The 22,825-nt window shown below is 33.8% G+C and overlaps 3 protein-coding genes across 9 annotated transcripts; 2 read left to right on the forward strand and 1 right to left on the reverse strand.

Annotated features, from left to right (window-relative positions):
• Window positions 1-4,273: 4,273 nt before the first annotated feature.
• Window positions 4,274-9,012, forward strand: LOC130748476 (uncharacterized). Of its 2 annotated transcripts, none has more exons than XM_057601704.1 (9): window positions 4,274-4,477; window positions 4,592-4,702; window positions 5,646-5,679; window positions 6,404-6,449; window positions 7,179-7,274; window positions 7,542-7,595; window positions 7,683-7,748; window positions 8,434-8,512; window positions 8,599-9,012. In XM_057601704.1, the coding sequence occupies exons 1-9, from the start codon at window positions 4,409-4,411 to the stop codon at window positions 8,674-8,676; spliced, it is 633 nt and encodes a 210-aa protein (XP_057457687.1). In that variant the 5' UTR covers window positions 4,274-4,408; the 3' UTR covers window positions 8,677-9,012. The 2 variants fall into 2 exon arrangements, with proteins under 2 accessions (XP_057457687.1, XP_057457686.1); XM_057601703.1 differs by having other exon boundaries at window positions 4,277-4,477; window positions 6,398-6,449; window positions 8,599-9,008.
• A 2,658-nt stretch (window positions 9,013-11,670) lies between these two features.
• On the forward strand, window positions 11,671-16,309 carry LOC130743182 (phosphatidylinositol N-acetylglucosaminyltransferase subunit C). 3 transcript variants are annotated; one of them, XM_057595318.1, is made up of 2 exons: window positions 11,671-12,133; window positions 14,828-16,309. In XM_057595318.1, exon 2 carries the CDS (start codon window positions 15,022-15,024, stop codon window positions 15,934-15,936), a length of 915 nt encoding a protein of 304 aa, XP_057451301.1. In that variant the 5' UTR covers window positions 11,671-12,133; window positions 14,828-15,021; the 3' UTR covers window positions 15,937-16,309. The 3 variants fall into 3 exon arrangements, with proteins under 3 accessions (XP_057451301.1, XP_057451303.1, XP_057451302.1); XM_057595320.1 differs by lacking the exon at window positions 14,828-16,309 and adding an exon at window positions 12,855-14,029 and having other exon boundaries at window positions 11,684-12,133; XM_057595319.1 differs by lacking the exon at window positions 14,828-16,309 and adding an exon at window positions 12,851-14,029 and having other exon boundaries at window positions 11,685-12,133.
• A 171-nt stretch (window positions 16,310-16,480) lies between these two features.
• Window positions 16,481-19,619, reverse strand: LOC130743180 (myrcene synthase, chloroplastic-like). 4 transcript variants are annotated; one of them, XM_057595315.1, is made up of 7 exons: window positions 19,337-19,619; window positions 18,954-19,196; window positions 18,183-18,561; window positions 17,604-17,822; window positions 17,365-17,506; window positions 16,998-17,246; window positions 16,481-16,908 (listed from the first exon to the last, which is right to left on the reverse strand). In XM_057595315.1, exons 2-7 carry the CDS (start codon window positions 19,159-19,161, stop codon window positions 16,603-16,605), a joined length of 1,503 nt encoding a protein of 500 aa, XP_057451298.1. In that variant the 5' UTR covers window positions 19,162-19,196; window positions 19,337-19,619; the 3' UTR covers window positions 16,481-16,602. The 4 variants fall into 4 exon arrangements, with proteins under 4 accessions (XP_057451298.1, XP_057451299.1, XP_057451300.1 ...); XM_057595316.1 differs by having other exon boundaries at window positions 18,954-19,208; XM_057595317.1 differs by having other exon boundaries at window positions 16,998-17,087; window positions 18,954-19,619.
• Between the last annotated feature and the right edge of the window lie 3,206 nt (window positions 19,620-22,825).

Consider the following 22,825-nt stretch of genomic DNA (forward strand, 5'->3'; position numbering starts at 1 on the left):
TCCCCAAGAGGCAATCATGTTCGAGCGGGAAAAATTCACATCTTAATAGAGCTAGCTCTTCCGAACATAAATTTTTGTCCATGCATAACAGAAACCCGAGGGCTGAGATTTTAATTAATGAAAATTAAGTATGTACTACTTAAACTTGTAAATTGTACTCAATTAATGTGCACCCTGGATAAGATGTAGCTTGTAATGTCATTTTTTTCACCCTTACATAGAAAACATCATTGGATAAGATGCTGATAACTTCAAACATCTATAAATATTATTTATCTATTTTGACCTAGTCAATTCTTAATTTATTAAGGAGGTTCATTGATTAAAACAAGGAGTTTTTCTTCTATTTTGTGTAGCTGGATGTTATAAAATATGATAAGTAGTAATTTTGGGCTGTTCATCATTTTTTTAGTAGAAAGGATCTGATACCCTTTTCGGTTATTGATTTCAGATATTTAGTTATGATCTATTCCTCAAAATAATTTATCAATGTCAACTCATGAACAAAAATAACAAAACTTGTTGTGGAATCTTACGTGCATGACGAAATGCATACTACGTTTTTTTTCACCGAAATATTGTTAATTGTTTAATTGTATAATATAATAAAATATTAAAATATGGTTCTTGGCTGAAATCATCAAATCATCATGCTGGCCTAAGATGCTTGGACTTTAGCATGCTGATTTAAGACCACATGGGCATTCACGTTATAATAGATAGAACAAAATGGAACAACTTATTTTACTTTGTTCGGTTTTCTGGTTTTAGGTTCTACTATTTTAATTGATTAAAAATATGTTGTTCTTTACTTTATATATCATTCTACCATAATTTTTTATGCAAATAAACCTGAAATAAAACATTCTGTTTTGTCTCATTCAATCCTAATGTTCCTATTATAGAACAAGTAAAGAGTCACATATTGGTGGGTAAAGAAGAAATATAAATGGATATAGTCAAGAGTTGCACAACTCAAGATTGTGTTAAGGTGTTTTTGATAAACTTGCACCCTAAGACAATAAAAGCCTACAAAAGATGATTGTGGGAATACATGTTGGAACCCCGTAGCCGTTAACGGAGGTAACGGCCTAGGTGCACCTAGTTATTTGATTCCGGGTGGAGAGGGCTATCCGTTAGATGGAGCCGCCAGTGCACGGAAAGGGCTATCAACGAGATGTAGCTTCCCCCGATGAGATTGATGAGATATGACATGATTCCGGGTGGAGAGGGTTATCCGTTAGATGGAGCCGCCTCTTGGATAAGATAATCCTTATGAGGAAAGGGCTAACAACGAGATGTAGCTTCCCCCGATGACATGATGTGACTTGAGAAAGGAAAGGGCTATCCGTTAGATGGAGCCGCCCCTAGGGGAAATGCCACCCCGTAGGAGGAAAGGGCTATCAACGAGATGGAGCCGCCTTATGATTATGGTTCTCTCATGCGTGTTCCCTATTGTATTTGGATTATCGGATTTTGAGTGATTTTATAAATTGAAAATGCTTTAACCGCATTATGATTCTTTAAGTTTTCTCTATGTCAAAGTGACATTGATTTGAGTTAGTAAAGCATGAAGCTTTTACCATGCCAGATATGTTTTATGAAAGTGATTTGAGTTACTTGACTTGATCAAATGTCATATTTATCCTGAGTTTTAAAGAGAAAATCGTGCCTATGATGTTCCCCTTCTAGTTCATGGTGGTTTATAGGCCCTCACTAAGTCTTTGTGACTTACCCCCTCCTTATTTCCATTTCAGATTCACAGGTAGCTGAGTAGAGGTTGCTTCAGTTGCAGCTTGTACAGTTACTTCTTTTTGGTAGGCCTCCTACGGTTGGTGGCCATGTTGATGTCTTTTGTTGATCTTTTTGGTATTCTGCAGCTATAGGGAATATGTAATAGTCATATTTTGTAAAGTGTAAACAACTCTATGATGTATTTGATGATGTTGCTTCTTGGATGTTGGTTATGTACATATTTGGATCCTTGGTTGGATTTTAAACCTCATTGGCAGGTCTTGTTATTTTGGGAAATGTAGAAAAACAAAGGAAACTCTGTCCAATTATCGTTTGAGCTTCGTAAGCATGTTTCTTTCTTTATAAGAGGTATTGCGGAAACGAATCATGTAAAAGCAGGCTTGCTAGGCTATGGTAATAGTTTATGCGCCGGTCATGGCTTAGGTTTGGGTCGTGACAGATCTTCTAATAGACCATTTTGTTTTAAAAAAGTTATTTTCGGTACTTTGGTTACAACAAAGAAGTTATTTTCATCGAGGACTTCTAAGTCCGAGGGTAATTTTTAAGACTTATTAGAACATTGTACATCATCAAAACATGCTATCAACACAAATCTTATGTTAGCTCATTATAAGTGTTTTGAAAAATAACATTTTCAACAAGCTCTTTTGAGAAGGATTTTCATAAATTCAATTCAACCCCTTATTCTTTTATTTACTTTATTTATTTTAGTTGATATCAGAGCTTAACCTCTAGGGTTGAACACCTAATGGTGTTAGAGGAAAAAGATCCATGAGTGCAGCTAGTGGAAACATGTATGCCACTGAAGGGCAGTTGAGCTCTATTTGATAGAAAAGAGAGAGATAAAGAAAAGAGAGTAGGAAAGAGAGAAGTTAAGTAGAGAGAGATAAGTGAAAAATAGAGTAGATTTAGATGTTCTTTAGTATGATAAAAAGAGAAGAGAGATAGGAAAGAGAGAAAGTTACTTTTTGTATAAAAATATAATTTTTTTCCAACACAAGCATTTTGACCATTTAACTTCGCGGTTAAAGACCTCCAAAATGAAGCACAAATAGTACAAACGTAATGCCCAGCCCAATCTCTTCTCAAAATGAAGAGACTTAAAAAAAATGGGTATGACCCACCATTTTGCCCCCACTCTCCCCTTTATTTTATCAAACCAAAAAGGTTACTTTGTAATCTCTCCTTAAACTCTCTCTACCCCATTTCTCTCTCACCTTTCCACCCTCTAACAAACAGATTGTTAGTATAAACATCTCCACCCTAACAAATATAAAATACACATGAGAGAAAATCAACCATAATTTTAAGGAGTGAATATCACAAAATACAATCATTGACATTCATACTAAATGAGCAACAACCTACACAACAAAAAAACAAAAAAAGACACAAAGAAGTGCAAAATTGTACTTTGAAATGTAGCTACCAGGAAGTGACTCTTCACCTAAAAAAATGTAGTCGTAGTTGTCCCTGTCTTTACTCCATCGAATTTTTGAGGTTTCGTTGCATTGAATTCCTCACCTTGTTTGCCTTCAACAATGATCTTGGAAACTTCTTTAACATCGTGTGAATCGCAATTGTTTTCACTGCACTTAAGCGATTTTGATATCCTAGGAGTTTAATTCGAGAACAATTGAAATAACCTTATCCCAACGTGTTGTAATCCATCTTATAACACACCTTATATGCCCCTTCTTTTTAAAAGTAATGATGTATTCAAATGAACAACTTAATTTTATGTGTATGACAATAAACATTTATGGGTAGATATAAGTAAGTTTTTTTTTGCTTATTGGTACAAGAGAATTAATAAAAAACATAAACACAAAACATTTGAGATAACTAATTTTTTTATTTCAAAAAAAAATACTATTTACAGGAAAAACTAGTTCATATAGCATTCGCCAAGAGATGAAGTGTAAGATCCGCCGAACTATATATAAATAAGCTGATGTCAGAAACTTGTTGAAATAAACTGAAAAAAATTATAAATAGATTATAAACTATTTTTCAGCTCCAAATTCACCACCCTAAATTGATTTTAAAAAATAATAAAAATTTCACCTTTCTGAAATGAAAATGGTGTCTCATCATCTTTCCCCTATCTTTTCACCTGTGTTGCACGGGTACGGTACCCGGTACGGGTACGGTATTGGGTACGCGGTACGCGATTTTTAAAAAAACAGGGGTACGGGTACGTTAGATATATGTATATTTTTTTAAATATAATATATAATAAAATATACATAATATTTAAATATAAATAAATTATGCAAAAAAAAGGCAAATCGTCGTCGTTTTGAGCCCGGAAAAAAAATATAAAGGCCAAAACGACGTCGTTTTGAGCCAGGAAAAAAAAATTAAAAAAAAAGGCAAAACGTCGTCGTTTTGAGCCCAGGAACCATTTATTTTTTTTTGGAACGGGTAGGTACCGGGTACATACCCACCGCGTATGCGTACCGGGTACCTACCCGATTATGCGTACCGGGTCGCATAACCGGGTACGTACCGGTACGGGTACGCGGCCAAAACAGCCGTACCCATGCAACAGAGCTTTTCACAGTTCTAAGGGGAGCTACACTAGATTGAACGCAAAACAGTGTTTCATTGGTAGCAACAGCAATTGCATCGTCAAAAGCTATATCCATCAATGTCTCTTTCTGTGAAACTTGCACCACATTTCAATTCAACACTCTTCTCCCATCCCCATTTTCACCAGGTACTGCTACTCATACTCTTCTGCTTCAATTATCAACCACATTCTACACAAAGTTACAATCTTTTCCATTTTTTGCCATCTGGGTATGTCTCTAAAGTTTGTGATTTTCACCAGAGAAAGGGTGGTTCCCTTTTTGAGTTCTGTCACTTGGCTAAGCTGAATGACAATACCCATTTGCGTCTCATTGCCTATACAAGAGCTTGCTCAAGTTATAGCAATGACAATGTAAGTAATCTATTATTTATTTTTGTTAATTTTTTTCCCATCTTTGATTTTTATGGCCAATCAATTGGAATGAGCATGTAAAAATGTAGCAAGATAACTAGGCTATGTAAAGCTATTTCCTTTTAATTTTTCCTGCTCCATGGTTTTAGTGTAGTTTGAGTTCAATTATTACTGGTACACCAGAATATTGACTTAAGTGGTGAGCTAGCTTCAATTAAATGGTTAATGGAAAATTTTGAATGTCAAAATATCCAAGTTGAGAAGAGCTTAATCTGGAACTTGAATTACCACCTTGTTCTCTAAGTTCAAATGAACCATTGCCAAGCTACTCAGTTTTTGAGTGTACTGCTGTGGCCACCTTGCTTGATGTTCCCTTGAGCACACAGCTTTTACATATTAGAAAATGTTTGGCCCATTGAAGCTGTAGTTGTATAGACTTAAACTTGGGTACTCGTTTCTTTATCAAACCTTAGCTATGAAGGCAATGGCAGAGTTGTTTGGTACAGGATATTACCACCGATTATAAAACTAAAAAAATGTATTATTGTGAAGAAACAAATAGTTTATTCTTCCAACTGCTGACTGGTGTTATTAATGAATTAGGCAGGTTGATGACTAGAACTGTAAGAAGAGTCATGCTTGATGCATTCCATCAATTACCTTTTTTTTTCTTATCTTGTAAATTCCCAGCACTTCTTACAGTAACTTCCCACTCAAAGTTATTTTTAATTTCAACTATTGTTTTAAAATGTGCTCTAGTTTATTAAAAAAATGGTTAGTTAATGCTTATTAAATATGTGAGAGCTTCATATATTCTTTTTGTCACTTTCTTCTACATTGCTAATATAATTCATGATGTCTGTGCTTTTACTTTACCTTTGTATGTGATTACGTGTATATTTTAACTAATGGGTTATTGACCTATCTCATTGGTTAATGTCAGACACATGAGCTATCAGATGCAAGCAACAATGAAGGTATATGATTATTCTATTTTCTGGAAGCATGTGGTTAATTAGGATCTGGTTATTTGATTTGTTCCTTTTGTAGTTACCTTTTGAAATAGTGAACATTGCTGAGTGCTCAGTTTCTTTTGGCGGGGGGGGGGGGTGGGTGGGTGGGTTGAGGGGACCAATTTACAGTTTGGTTATCCACTTTTTATCAATGTGTAGAAATTTCATGAATAAGTACAGTAATCCGCCTGTTTTGCTCACTGTTATTTTGTGAAAGTGTTAAATTTCTGCTGCACTACTTTTCAAGAACAAATACTGAAATGTTGTTAGTTAATATTTTCTGTGCTTAATCACTGTTTTGGCCCTTCTTCTATGCCTAATGCAGTAATGCGTAGTTTAAGTCCACAATATTGTTATGCTCAAAACTAGTCCCTTAATTTCTTAATTGCTACGTTTAAGTCCTTCTGTTTGTTTCAACTCTAACAAAAGTTTCAAATTCTCATTTTCTACTAAAATAATTGGGTGGGTTGTATTTACTTGCTTTCTATGCTTGTCCTTCATTTCTTGCTAGGCCTGGGTTTTGGCATCCATAAACAAGAGAGTTAAATTACACTGATAAGCGAAAAGAATATGTAGTTAGGTCATTATATTAATTTGTGGATGTCTAAAATGATCTTGGTGTTGTGCAGCTTTTATATTTTAGTTTTAAGTATCATAATTAACAATGACAAGATATTTTTAGGTTCAGGCGAAAGCGAAGAGAGTAAAAAAGGGAATTCACTGACAAACAATGAGTATGTACTGCTTGCCCTGTAATGTTTTACTTGAATGTGATAAAATATTTCTTGTGTATTTCATTGATAAACTTGTACAATATATGGATGTAGAAAAGAGATCAAAACTATATCTATCTTAAATCTAAAAAGATAGTAACCTACAATAGAAAACTATATCTAAACCCAATCTCTATTTCTAAACTAAATCTTAATAATAATACTAACAGTTTTCATCAATTGCTAGACACTAGATAAACTGTTTTATCTTATGATGATGGCATATTCATGCATGTATTATTTTCTTCTTTAGCATGCCCCTTACTTATGTTATGAGGGAAGAAGTTTGTGAAAGGTAACTGATTCTTAACTGGTGGGATGCCCTAAATTTAAAGACTAACTATTTCATTCAATCTAGTTCAGCATGGAACCAGTTTTGGACCTTTTTTTTATTTTTTCATATTCTCACTTTACCATCATGTACAAAAATATATTAGAGTTGATATGCTTTTGAGTATATTGCATTGTATGACAAATTTCATTGTCAACATTCACTCTTTTGTCTATATGGTTCTTTCTCTCTCTCTCTCTCGTGTTTGTGTGTGTGTGTCCCTCCCTCCCTTTTTTTCTCATTTTTCAATATTTAAGTCAGCTTTCAGATGGAAATATAAGTTTCTTGCTCCCACTCCCATTTTTACCATATCTTTGTTGAAAAAGTTGTAGCCCACTCTTATTTGTTTAATATGTCAGGACCCTGAAGAAATTGAGGAGATATGGTGTTTCTGGAATCCTTTCCTATGGACTTTTGAACACTGCATACTATCTCACAACGTTTCTTGTTGTTTGGTATGTAAACATTTGTTCCTCTTAGTTTGTGGTTATTGCTTTCTCTTTTCTTGGACTGTCAGTTTGCATAAGAAATTATAATATTTGGATTGGAAGAGTCCTGATTTCTTCCTTACTTTATCTATGTTTTATTGGCAAGAATTGTTGCTTGGAGCGTTTTGTCTACCGTTTATGTTCGATTTTAAAGGATTCCTTATTCACTCTTCTTGGTTCGTTCTAAGTTATTTTAAAGTCACCGCACCTAGTAATATGATTTATGTTTGTTAGGCTTTACATTGCTCCAGCACCTGGAAAGATGGGTTATCTTGCAGCTGCAGAAAGGTAAGAATATATTATTGTTAATCCTCCTATGGTTTGTCCTTTATGGTTTGTTGATATGATGTTTAACAACTTCACAGTGGTGTGTAGATTTCTCAAAGTGATGGCAATGGTGTGGGCTGGTAGTCAAGTCACTAAACTTGTGAGAGCTGGAGGGTGAGCTACCTGAACCCATTTATATTGTTAACTGTGTAATGTGTATAATTTTTTGCTCTCTTGTTCCAAGCTTGGAATTTTCTGAAGTGCTTATTGTGGAAGTTATTTGGTAATATAGTCAGAAAAATTGTTGATAGAAACCGGCACTGAAGAAGAAATACTGTTTATTGAAGAAAAACTATTGAATCTCCCGGATATTTAAGAGATCCAGTTGTCTCCCAAGTTTCTATTTACAATATTGATCACAAGAGTCCCTCACTGACTTTGTTATTTATAACATTTCTTCTCTCACTCTCTAACTAATTTACGAAACTAACTAATTAACTAACTGACTAAAGGATTTCCTATCAATTGTTCCTTAATCGTTCCATCTCATGATTGCAATTAACTTTAGACTGAGAGGAAATCATGTAAACTTTGTTTGAATAACTTCATGACAGCTTTTAAAATTATCGCGTTTATATGGCATCCGAGCTGTTAAAAACCAGTAAACCACACATTTATGAATGTGTAGCGATAAGTTATCTTTGTACTATATCCTACATTGCACCCTTTTATTGCTTGTTCTTTGCATCTGTTTGCACATGTAAAATTAGGCAATGTCCTATTGTAAGTTATCACACATCAATTTTTTAGGTTAGTATAATGACAACCATTTAAAACAACGGAGTTACTTCTTATGCAGAGCACTGGCCCTGGCACCTTTTGTTGACCGAGGATTGACCTGGTTTACTAATAAGTTTAAGTTTCAATCACAGGGGAAGGTAAGTTAGAGTACTTTTATTTAGTTAATTATTTCCTTTCTAGTTTCTATTGTTCTCAGTTTCTTAATTTGACAATCAATCTCCAGGCTTTCATGACAATAGTGGGATTCTGCTGTGGATTGGCCCTCATTGTGTTTTTGGTCATCACTCTGCTTTGGGCATGATGCCATTTTGCTACCTATTTGAGTGTACATCCAAATATGAAACACAAAAGTGTGGTCCTGATAAATTAGAATTGTCCAATTTTTATGATATAGATTATGGTATGGTTGGTACATGACAGGTTTTTCTCCAGTGTTAGTTTGGCTCTAGACAGACTTGCCTGTTCAGTTTTCAACTCTTTCTCCTCCTCCCTTTTATTTTTTCAGCTAGTCTCAGTGACGTTGTGTTTGCATTACATTATTTTGGTTTCGGATCCTCTAAAGCGAGAAAGCAACATTAGATGGTAAAATAAGCTGTCACAATTGTTGATTGAGAAATTACTAGTTGAGATTCAAACACCATAATTTATTATGCGTGTGCAAGTATCTAATCACATATTCACATCACATCACAATCGTTGATTTCTCAATTAAACAGTTTGATGACTTAGTTTACTCTCTAAAGTAACTCATTTTAGGGCAATCAAATCACATTATTTGGTGGAACTTTTGATGAAAAAAAGTTTTTCCTAAATATGAATCCAAGGTAAACCATGAACTAGGTCTCAATTGAATAATAATGCCAATTCTTTCAATGCACAACTCCATCAATAGCAAAGCAAATGGATGAGCGCCAATAAAAATGAAAGACGTTACAAAAATCACAAAACTAGACGCGGGCAAGTGATCCCTTCCTGACAAGCCATTTCGCAGCCTAACATGACACATGAGTTAAAGAAAAATAGAAAATTGAAGAAGTAATTATACTAATGAAATAAAAAAAAATAGGAGGCTCAAATTTTTATCCGACAACAACCGCAAAAACAACACATATATCGTAAAGAGAAGTGCTAACAACACTTTCTTGTAGACACTCTCTCAAACACTCACCCTACTATTGGTTAGTATTCATGTCGTCCCATTAAATTAGTGGATCCCATTTCCAAAGTGGTGGGACCCACATATATTTTAACAAATCTATATATATATGTAAAGCACACTTGTGTTTTTTGCATGCAATAAATGCATTAAATCATAAAAGCTCACATACTTTTATATTAAATACATAAAAAAATAAATAATTTAATAAATTAAAAACTGAAAAAATTTGTATTATAAAAAACTATTTAACTACTTATATTAAATAACAACATTCATAGTTAAAATTGACTTGAGTTTTGCATTTAAAAAATTTAAAAAATCAAAATTAAAAACAAAATAATATTTATTAATAATTAATTTAGATAAAATACTTTTAAAATAAAAAAAATTCTATATATATATATATATATATACATATGTAAAGCAGACTTGAAAAAATAACATTAAACACATAAAAAATAGTAAATTTATTTTGAATTAAAAACATTAAATAAAAAAATTGAAAACTAAAATAAAAACTACATGAACTTTATTATTCATTATATTAATTATTAATTGTTAAAATTTTCAATTTCTCATATTTAAAAGTAAATATTAAAATTTAAAACTTTTCAATTTCTCTTATTTAAAATGAATTATTTAAATTATTTAAATTTTAATTATTCATTACAACTTGAGGTGAATTTTTAAAAAATAATAATAATTGAAATTGACTACCTTACATTAATGACAATAATAGATTGTGAATAATAATTTGTTTATATTCTTTACATTATTGTTAATAATAATTATAAATCTTATTAGTTATTAATCATAAGTTGAGAAATTTTAAAAAAATAAAAAATAAAACTTATTACTATTTATTACTTATAAAAAATATTTATTAATAATTAACATCGAAAAAATAGTTGAAAATTTTAAAAAATGTCTCTATATGATATTATTATTACTATATCGAATGTGTATATTATTTGAAAAAAAAATTAATATGATTTTTGATCTATTATATAGAAGTAAAAATAACTTGAGGAAGCATAACAGAGAAAAATAATAATAACAAAAGTTGAATAAATTTAAATTTACTAAATAATATTTTACGATACTAAAATTATAACTTATTATAATTTTTAAGTTAAAATTATTTCAAGTTCAAAAAAAAGTTAAAGTTATTTTATTGTTGATAAAAAAGTATAAAAAAATATGTTATTATAACTTATATTAAAACCTTATTATTTAATTTAAAATATTTTAAATTCACTTAAGGATTTTTCAAATAATTAAATTGGTTTTTAAAGATTAGTTATGATTGAAAAATAAAATAACACATGGGGACAATAATTGAGTATCAATGTTTACAACCGGATATATGATAAATCAGCACCTCTACAATTGAAACCACAATAATAAACCTAAAAACAGAGAACCCAAATCAATAAAATATATTACAACCAAAGTTTTTAAAATTAATTTAATACTAATACAAAAGAAATTTAATTACACTGTAATAATTTTTATACTATATTAAAAAAAATAGTGTAAATAAACCCGTGCAACGCACGGGGAAAACCTTATTGAAACGCAATAAAAATGAGAAAAACCTTCTCATTTAGATAATTACATTGGATCACAACAGACCCATATCTGTTGTTCCCTACCACACCCTTGATTTGCCAAAAAGTTTGTCATAGTGTTTTCCTGACTCAATACATGCACCACACCAACACACTGAATTATAGACATCAGATGATCTATATGATTAAATACATGTTCCAATTTCCATGACCTCCTATCTTTTTTTTTATAAGCCCAATGACCTCCTATCTACCATAGACGTACTCACCCAACCACTGAGGAGGAATCACTCTCAACTACTACATTTGAAAATTTAAATTGCTGGAAAAATAACAAAACATGTAACACTGCTTGAACCTTCGTCAAAAGTCCACAACATTCTAGTTCCTTTTGCAAAGGAACCTAACAAATCCCCTCCTTGATCCCTCAAAATCCCGCCAATACCACTCACCACTGGGTTCCCTTTCCACGCCTCATCTACATTAAACTTCAAAACAGTTTCTGACGGTGGCTCCCAATATACTGTTCGTGGCATCTTTTGTTTTCGTGGCCATTTAATACGCTCAAAGCCTCTAGCAAACTGTTCTAAATCATATGAACAATCATTCCACTTCCCCTTGACTCACCAAAACAACCAAACCAAGAATAGTGCATGAGAGTGTCTAAAAGAGATTGTTGCTCGCATTTACACCCCATCTCCTCCTTCTCCTTCTCCTTCTCCTTCTCCATCACCAACCGGACCTCTCCGCCCACAACCGCTTCTCCTCTCATCCTGACCCACCCGATTTCTCGCCGTCGATTTCAACAACACCAACCATAATCAAGTCTCCATCGACTTCAATTCCGATCCCACCTCGCAGGGAATCGATTCCAATTGTTCACTTCTTCAGCTCTTTTTGGTTAGTTCTGTACTGCTAAAACGACGCAGTGTTGAAAGCGCTTTTTGTTTTTTTTTCCTCTTACCTCGAAGCTGTTCTGGTGAGTAGATCACGGGAAAACCTTCAAATTACGCACCATCGATTGCAAGGTAAATTCTTTGTTTTCAAATTCAGATTATGTTTAGATATATATGATTCTTTTGAGACTGTTATCACCATGATTTTGAAGTCAAAAAAATCCACTTTTTTAGCTATGCTAGAAGAACATAACCCAATTTTTGAGTTAATTACTGTATGTTTTTCAAATCACAAGTGCCAAACATGGCTATCAAACTTCTAGTCAATGATTGATCAATGACTTATTGGATATTGATTCTAGCCATAAAATCAATTCTGGGATGGAATTTCAAAACCTAGCTTCTAAGGTAGGTAGATATAATCAATTGTGGAATTTGGATTTCACAATATTACAGCTTATGGTAGACCATAAGTTGTTTGCATGAGCTCTCCCAAACACTGGCATAAGCGCTTATGCTATCAGATAAGCTCAAATAAGCTCTCCCAAACAGGGCCTAAATATATCCGAACATAAATCATTTCACTTTTAACTCATTTTTACTAGTAATTTGGACAATACTGATTCAAACACGCACTAAGTTAATCACATTCTTGTGTCCGTGTCCTATCAAATTTATGCCCCATGTTGAATCCTTGCTTCTTTGCTTTCACTCCACATTATGTGTCTTCAATTCACTAGAGACTCAGGCTGTGTTCATGTAGTCACCCTTTAAAGCTAACTATTATATTGCAATGAGCTTAATTTTGGAGTTGCTGGGCTTCATTAAATCTTCTGTCTACATTCCTAGGTAGAAATCACACTTTGCTATGAAAAGAATTCAAGGGTTATAAACTCGGAGGTGATTCCTGGATGAACACGGGGATTGCAAATTCAAATGTGGTATTGAAACTGGGTTAAGTAGCCATGTCAAAAAAAGTGAACATCAAACCTGTAGATTTAAGCACTACAAAAGATGTATTTGTTTCAGCTATTCGCTTTGCTGTGTCTATTGAGGGACCATGTTTTCCATTTGGAGATGAGCTAAGAATTTCTGCTCAAGAGCAAGTTGACTACATGCTTGGAGAAGATGGGGATATCAAAATCATTTTAGCGGATGATGAAGTAAAATCAGTAGTAAGAATGGGTGTTTACAATATCATTAACTTATTTCAAGTGGACTTGTCGTCCTTGTTGTTGGACACTAACCTTGAGTTGGAGGCTGCAGGTAATAGGATAATGAAGAGAATATCTGATCTCGAATGGATGTGTAATGTACTGCCGAAGATGGACCTAATGAAGATTTTTGTTTCTAAATGGGTTGTGATCTCTAGTAACGTTTTGGGGATCATGGAAGACAAGAAGTTTGACCATGTCATGTGGGGTCTGAAAGTAAAGCTGATAGAAGTAACATGTAAAGTTTTGGAAGCAGTTGGTTATGGTAGCGTGATTCTTCCTGCTCCATGTCGGGTGCAATTGCTAAAGACCTGGTTTCCATATGTTCGGAAAATGAAACCATTGCTGGATTCAAATGCCATAGAGGAGACTGGTTTTCCTTACAAAATGGATGAATACTTGTGCCAGGCCATTGAAGGAGCCATTCTGTCATTAGTATTGACATTGCCATCAAATGATCAAGCGGACATTCTGGCAGAATGGATCAACAGTCGGGAAATTGGATATCCTGACTTGAGCGAGGCTTTTGAGGTCTGGTGTTATAGAAGCAAGTCTGCCAAGAGGAGATTGGTGGAAGGTTTGGATGACCACAGTGATGCTTCTGACAGCAGCACCTGATTTTGGGTCTAAAATCCTAACCTTTGTCCTATTTCATTTTTCTTTTTAAATTCCATTTCAAATAAATTTAGCTCCAATGTTGTAATGACTAAAATTATCATGTCCGATGGATGTGTTGACTTCATGTATGACACTAGCAGAAAAAATTGGGTTCTCATTTTCTCCACATTCTATTCATTTCCTTGTTTTCTGATAACTACTGGATGAGATTCTAAGAATACATGCATATGTGAACATAAAAGCTTGCTCTTATTAAACTAGTGAACACTAGTCAATCATTATATGTTGTTTACACAGGGGAATTGTGGATCAAAAGCTTTTAATTTATTGATGTTATGAGTTGTCTCAGAAGGAATATATTTCAATTTGGCCTGTACACTCTCACTATTAACTGTTCTCTGTTTTGCATATAATAGAGTATCATTTATAACTTTATATATGCTAGTGCTGATTAGGAATATCCAAGTTAGGAGGAACTGTGTGTGGCAAACACACCAACAAACTTTAGAGAGGGAGAGGGGAGGGAATGGAAGGGAGAGAAAGACGGAAAATAGCAGAGGGAGAGTTAATGACAACTGACAAGAAAGTGGTTCACCAAGGAGGTCTCCATAGTTTGTTTGAATTGGTTCTCTCTCATTAAATCTTCAAATTAGCAAACACAGGACTATGAGCAGCCATCGGTTTAACCAGGCAGCCTATAGATTGATGGTCTTAATTTAGTCTTGATGGTGTAAACTTCAGTTTTAAATACTCCGTTCGTGAAACTGTGTATTCTGTATTCACAGAAAAGAAAGATAATAGCGTGAGACGTATTCAAGTATAGTTTGAAGTTTTAGTCTTTTGTTCTATGCTTCGATCTTTACTTGATACTATTAAAAGTTCAATATCTTTGTCTTGATTTGCAGGTAATCTCTACTATTGCCTATTATTATTATATTGACTTACCTTTTACCCTCCATTCTACGGAATTTCATCATTTTTTATTCTTCAACAGACATCTTTCATCTAAATGTGCAAGCTTGAAAGACAAAGGAGTGGAACTGAAATATGATGTCTACTACACCTGATTCAACATGCCAGAAGATGGAATGTCTGTGGAACAAGATTTATGTAGCACAGAACAATTAGGTGTTGTCATATAATAGACTTTATCCTGTGGGCCAATCTGAAACTAAATAGCCTATTCCAATGGATCATAGGTTGGCTGGTGGTAATTCTTCTCCACCTCGACCCAGATGGAGAAAAGTAGCATATGGTGGCATGCAACCTGGATATGATGACAATTATACTGATGAATCTTTCCTTGAAGGAATGGTCATGAATGCCAGTGTTGTAAAAAGGGACATGGTAAAGGTGATGCTGGACTCCGTTTCCATTTCGGAATATTTATGCATTGTGGCTCTTGTTGTCTTGGTCTGGGCTCGCACACTTACATCAACTCTTGATGAAAATTCCCTTTTGGTTATTGATGTAAGTCTTCTTGTTTCAGGTTTTCTAATCCTCCTTTTCACTCAAGAAATGCTTTCCCTTGGTCTTCTCCTTCATTATATCCTCAATATCTCATTTTTCATAACTGGATTATATGTTTTGGCTCCCATCTATCAAACACTCACAAGGTCCATTAGTTCAGATTCCATCTGGGCTGTAACTCTATCACTTCTCATGCTTCACCTTTTTCTCCATGACTATTCAGAATCCACTGTCAAAGCCCCAGGGGTTAAGAAGAATCCTGCATTGACCAATTGTATATCAGTAAATGCTTCTGTAGTTGCGTCAGTTTTCATTGCTTCGCGTCTTCCATCGAGACTACACGTGTTTGCTATCATGTTATTTTCATTGCAGGTTTTCCTTTTTGCTCCACTGGTTACTTACTGTATCAAAAAATATTCCTTCACCTTACACCTATACTTTTCCTTTAGTTTGATGGCCATGACCTTAAGCTTTGTGTTCATGCTGCATCGCTTGCTTTTTGTGCTGCTGTTAAGTTTGTTGGTTTTTGTCAATGTGGTGTGTCCTTACTGGCTTATAAGGATTCAGGAATACAAGTTTGAGATCAATGGTCCTTGGGATGAGGCTAAGCTTTGTTTTGATATTACTGACTGAAATCTGAACATAGTTGATGACAAATCAGAGTTCCTTATGAGAAATTGTTCTAGTAATATGAGTTGATGGGAATGTCCTTGCAGTTCATATCAGAGGAGGCTAAGAAAATGACATTTGTAGTCATGCTTTTGAATGGTGAGTAATGATGACTTCAAAATTCTTTGGGTTGAATGGAAGTACATTCAGAATTTAGAGTTCACAACTTCATGCTGACAAGTATTCAATGTTGACACATTCAAACTACTAGTTATAATTTTATACAACTTTTGTTGCCTTTTTTACAGATATGGTGCAGAAGCTTTTGATAATTACCAAATTAGTGTAGAATTCAAATTATTTATGGAATTAGAAAGTTGTACTTGAGAATTTACAACTTCCATGAGTTTTGTAAGCCAATTAGTTTCTTTTTAGATTTTATGGAAATAAAAATTGATGGTTTGTGCACCTTAACCAAAAAAAATATTGTTTTGAATAACGAAAACTCCAATTCCAGAGTTAAATTTACAACCGCAAAAAGTTGTTTTGGAAATAAGATTAATGCATATTATTGACAACCAAGTTAATGCATTTATTCATAAAAATAAAACTCACATTACATATTGTACTTAAAACAATGCATAAATTATTACACAACAACAAAAAACAATGCATAAACTAATTTGAGCATTAACTGTTTGTCTGTGTAATAGGGATGGGTTGAATAATTAATGATTGGATGAGACTCGTAAATTCAGGATCTTGAGTAGTATATCCTTCTCCACGATGGTACATGCACAATGCCATATTTGTAAGGTTTACAGTTGTACTTATGAAACACCTAGAGAAAGAAGAATTATGAGTCACTTCATTCATCTTCTTCCATGTTTTATACATCACAGAGTTTAAATACTCAAGAGCCTCTGCTTCAGAAGCTCCACTTTCATTCATGTAGCATTCAATTGACTTGGGAGAATCACCCTTCACAATTTCACCCTAAAAATGAAAGTGGGAAAAAAGCAGTGAGAAGAAACCAAAGAAACCAAAGAGTTTTGCAATGAGAAAGAATGAGATTTGTAGCATACCTTATATGATCCAATGTCATTAGCAAGGCGTAATATCATTCCTGGAAATCGAATTATTTCTGGGTATTTTTCCAAATGATCCAACTCTTCCTTTTTTATTGAATGTGGAACCAAGATGTAAGCATGCGTTAGTAAAACAGGCATACTTATGGAAATCCAAGCATTCTCGAAGTATTCTTCGATGCTTGGAATATATCCACCATGGTACCACTTTGCTTCAATGAAATATGATTTACATAGATCTACCCACTGATACAACAAGTTGAAAATACTCTTGATTAATTGAGCACAATAATTTTATGTGTATAAATTTATACCGAAAAGAGATAACTAAGAGGATTGAATAACAAAACAAATAATTTCTTACCGTTTTCATTAGGTATGAGGTGATATCGTACCCATTCTTCTTTTGATTTTCCAAAGCAATTTCATTGACAAAGTTATAGATTGCATGAAAGCATGTTTTCATGTAGTCTGGGAGACTATCCACGGCATTTGGATCATCCCACCTAGAATCACAAGAAAAATATTTAAAATATTTTTTTTGGAATTTTTTTTTTCAAATAAAATGAGTAAAGAAAATCATTATTAAGCAGACTAATTAACCTTTCGATTACTTCTGTGAAAAGCTCCAATTCCTCCAATGTACCATACACATCATAAACATCATCAATTATGACAATTAGGTTATTGACCTTTGTCATATTCTTTCTGAAGTATTCGAGATCTGGCCTAGAGTTCGCTCCTACGGTCCAAACATAGCCCTCAACCAACCGATCTCTAGCAAAACTCAACTTTTCTCCAAGGCCCACTTTATTCCACCATCTTGAGAAAGGAAAAAAACTATGAGGTATATATAAGTACAAGTGATCGAGAAATGTAAATGATCAATGAATAAATGGAGTATCTATTGAGATAAATTAAAAGATTTAATTTCACATATTTTCGAGGTTTATTTCACACAAGAGGAGCTGTTTAATTTAACAATTCTTTAAATGTTTCAATCTTGTATTTACTATTTAGTTTGTATTTTGTAAGTTTTATTTTGGAGAATAATATAATTAATGTGTGAGAAAGAAATATGATATGGTAACTGTAAAACATTCAACAATTATGTCTCGAGGTGGGTTTTAATCAAGAAAATATTAAGTAAAATGTCTCATGAACAAAATAATTGATTCTCACCTGGATGATTCCTTGAGCTCTTCTATATAGATGGCTTGGCCAATATTGAAACTAAGTTTAGCTAACTGAAGTAAAGTTGGAATCATGTTTTGCTTCATTTCATATACATTAATGAACCATTGAGCCTCCCATCTAGGATTCCTCCAATGTAATGGTAGCTCCAAGGCATGATTGATTAAAAGGGATGTGTAGTTGTTGCCTTTCCTCTCGTTCAAATATTCTTTCAAAAATTTTGAGGTAAAATCTTTTGCTTCATCTAATATAGTTTCATCTTCGAATGAATGAAATGAGGCTTCATATAATGATAACAGTCCCTCCACATCAAGAGTACGGCTTTTCTTGAAGCCACCTTGATCATCTTTAAAGTGAATAAATACATCTATAACAACAAACACACTCATAAACACACAATTAATATATATATATATATATATATATATATATATATATATATATATATATATATATATATATATACTCCCTCTGTTCCAAAACTATTGAAAGTTCATTAATTGATGTTATAATTTGTCTAAAACACCCTTATTTAATATGAGGTATATGAAAGAGAGAGAATGAACATCATTTGTCAACTAATTAATGAGAATTGTGATTAGAGCTGGGTAAGCAGGTTGAAGTCCACGGGCCGGCCCGCAATACCGCAGACTAGTATGGGCTATAGCCCGAAAAATAGAGAACGGCTAAAATAATTTTAGAACGGATGGAGTATATATTTTAAGTTCAATCTTAGAATGACTATAAAAAGTTAAAAACCTGAAGATATAATATAACCATGCTGCCTTAAGAGTCTGAACTTAAGTGCTGTAGCATATAAATCATTTTCTTCGTTCAAGGTGTCCATTTTGTAAATATCATCCAAGAACTTTCTTATTTCATTCTCATAATGATAATCCACTCCAAATCTTTGCAATACATCAATAAACTCAAGTTGATCAAGCTCACTTTCCACTTTGCAAAGCATCGTCCTTACTTCTTCCCTTATCACTCTTACTTTATCTGTGTAAATTTCTTCCGGCATTAATTTAACAAGAAGATATTAGCCCGAACATATCGTAGAGAAGCACTTATAATAGCATCAAGGGTATCAGAAATTCACATACAAGAAACTAAACAAAATAAAAGAAGAAGAAACATACCTTATTTTCAGTACTTAATGATTGGATATAATCATAAGTCCAAATTGTAGGTTGAAAAACTGCAGATTGACGAGGAATTGTTTGAGTATTATTATTAACTTTATATGATGCCTTGTGTCGAGTTGCACAAGAGACCTCGAGCTTGGGGCTCCTCATTGTAAGAGATGAAGACTTTCCTTCTTGAGGAAAATGCATTTTAGTACAGTTAAAGGGGCGTGATGCAATTTGAAGCTGCAGAGCCATTAGAAAAACAATCTATATATCTTAGGGAAATTTTCTTGGCTCTTGGTGGATTTTGTTGTGCTATATGTAACCCAAATCAAGCTTATATATAGATCACCATGCATGAAAACATAACCAATTTTTATTAAATTAAAATTTGGTGAATGATTAAGATGTAATTAATATAATATCTCTAAATTAAGCATGTGCTGTTTTGCATTCCAAAGTTTTTGCAAGTTGGATCTAAATTATGCATGTATGTGAGGTAGGGTGTAACTACAGTTTTTTATTCTTAATTGTTTAAATAAATTTCTGCATCTTTGATCCTTTTTTTTAATCCTAGATATGAGGGTTGGTCGGAATCCTCCTTATATCTTGCGATATTAATTTTAGGGGTGACCATGATTCCATTAACATAGTTTAATGGGAATTGAGTTTGGTGCCCCACCCCTTAGGCTTTGCACCCCACTTTATTAAATACGGAATTTAAAGTTCCGTATCAATACGGAAAATAAAATTCCGTATCTGTTTTAGTATATAATGAGTGGTTGAAAATGTGACACGCATGCTTAAATACAGTACGGAATTTTAAGTTCCGTATTCAATAGGGAGAATACGGAATTTTAAATTCCATATTTGATAAAGTGGGGTGCCAAGCCCCATAGGTGGGGTGCCAAACCCAACTCCCTAGTTTAATAGAGGTGTGTAAATCATCTTGAAATTTTTTTTTTCAAATCACTATAATCCTAAGTAGATCAATGATATTTAAGATAAATAAATTATAAATTTAACTTATCTTGAATATCATTGGTCTATCAGACTCGGATGATCGGATAATTTAACTTAAACTTTTTCAAAGATTATTTAGACAAGCTAGGTTGATAAGGCTTTGCTTTTTTATTTGGAAAAATAAAAATTAAAGGCACTCAGTAGCACCTATTTAGTATTTTTCTACCCGTCAACATTGGTTTGCAGCACATGCCAAAATTGTTATAAAAGAAATTAAGTACAGCTTAGGTTGCTAGGCAAGCTTAATAATAAGCTATTTTTAATTAATTTTTCGGATAAGCTTTCAAGGTACAGTATGACTTATTTAAAAAAAATAACTGTAGCTGGGGCCTGATGAGCTAGTGGGGGACAACGATTAGATTTAGCACAATATATTTAAATGAGGTGCTTGAATATAATGAGTTTCGATTAAAGAAGAATTAATTAGCACAATAATGTGTGAATGAGGCCCACACACACATATCCACTGTGTTTGTTTCAAGGTACTCCCTCCATTCCTAATTATAAGACTTAATACAAAAAATTGCGCTTATTAAGAAAACATTAAATGTGTCTAATTAGTGTATTGGTTTTTTAAAAATGCATACATTTTTCCATATTTACCCTTTGTTATTTTCTCTCACTAATAAATGGTAGATGGTAATTAAAACTTTGGAATTAAAAACACACCATTAATGTAAGGGTTATATATGGAAGAGTAGAATACGTTTTGCTAGATTATTGTTAAAGGTCTTATATTTAGGAACTAGAAAATTTTAAAACTAGGTCTTATAATTAGGAACGGATGGAGTAATATGGAAGGATGTAAGTTGGTAGACAGGAAAATGAGTGTAAAATAGAATCTTGATGTGTTTGGAAGAGGGGTGAAAATGTGGAGGGGGATGGAAAACTGCACATAAACATTAATGCTGTGTCAGTTTTCCGGCCGGGTGGTGGTGGGTGGAGAGATGCCTCCGTGCGCTTCCAAAAATTGGAAAAAGAAAGCAGAAAGAAACAATAGGTTTCATTACAGCCAAAGTTAAAACAATTGTTACTGTGACCACATGAAAATAATTGATGGCAATGAATATTTGCAATTGCTAGTTATAATTTTTGAGATTTGAATCTGGGATCAAATGATTTTTTTTTTTGGCTTTCACACTGGACAAAGGTTTTAGGGGGAGAGGAACGGTGGAGATCAAAGAGGAATGTGAGTTACAAACATTGAAGCACGTGACAGTTTTAAAGTGAGGTTGGATCTAAACCATTTATTTTAAAATGATGGATTATTTAATTCACCTTATAGATGATGGATAATGCATAAGTGTGATGTATATATAAGTTACATGAAAATATTTAATTCAGCCACCATCCTCCACATCGCCACCGCGACCACCATCCTCTACCACACTCCACCACCACTGTTGCCTCCACCACCACCCTCCTCCACTGGCACCATCGCCATCGCCACTCCGTTCACCTCTACCACCACCACCGCCACTACCAACCACCAATGCCGCCACCATCCTCACCATCACTTCCACGTACCACCCTCCTCCCCCACTCTCCACCGTCATTGCTACCACCACTATATGCTCCCATGACCCACTACCACCACTACAACCACCTCCATTCATCGCCACCACCACCATCACCTTCCAACACCACCACCACCCAACCACCACAATAATCTTCGGTAACCCCATCCACCGCCACCACCTCCACGGCTCCACCTCTTTCCATCGCCATCGACATCGTCAACGCCACCACCATCGCCACGACCCACTACCACCACAACCACTTCCGTCCATCGTCGTCACCACCCAGCATCACCACTGCACCTCTACAACCAGGGGCGGACCCACGTTGGTTCTCATGGGGTCATTTGACCCCACGTCACTTTTCTGTTTTAGTTATACTATATTATATATATATATATATATATATATATATCATAATATAAAATAGTATATTGCCCCCACCTACTTAATAGTTGCCCCCATGGTTGGATAATTTTACTTTTAATGTCATTGAGAGATCAATTTTTGCTTTCTTTTTTCCTTGAATAAGATGAATTTCTACGATCCAACTTGGAGAAAAACTTACACAAGTGAGTGTGAGACTTGAGATTTTCATTTAATGCTTGTAAATGGTGAAACTATACAATGAGTTTCTAGTATTTTCATATTCTTATTTTATTTTTCAGAACTTCATAGATATTGGAGTGTGATTTATATTTAAAGATAAAATAAGTTGAAAAAATATGACTTATAATAACAGAGTGAGTAATATACTATATTTTTACAGCTTGAAATTTGTATGTGTATTTACCCCCATGACACAAAATTTCTGGATCCGTCACTGTCTACAACCACCACCACAACCATCACTCTCCATCACCGCTATTGTCACAGCCACCTCGGCCACCATCTCTATCCTTACCACCCACTAACACCATCATCATTTTATAATATCTATCATTATTCAATATTTCACAAA

This window comes from Lotus japonicus, chromosome 3 (assembly GCF_012489685.1).
Source record: "Lotus japonicus ecotype B-129 chromosome 3, LjGifu_v1.2".
In the NCBI taxonomy this organism is placed as follows: Eukaryota; Viridiplantae; Streptophyta; class Magnoliopsida; order Fabales; family Fabaceae; genus Lotus; species Lotus japonicus.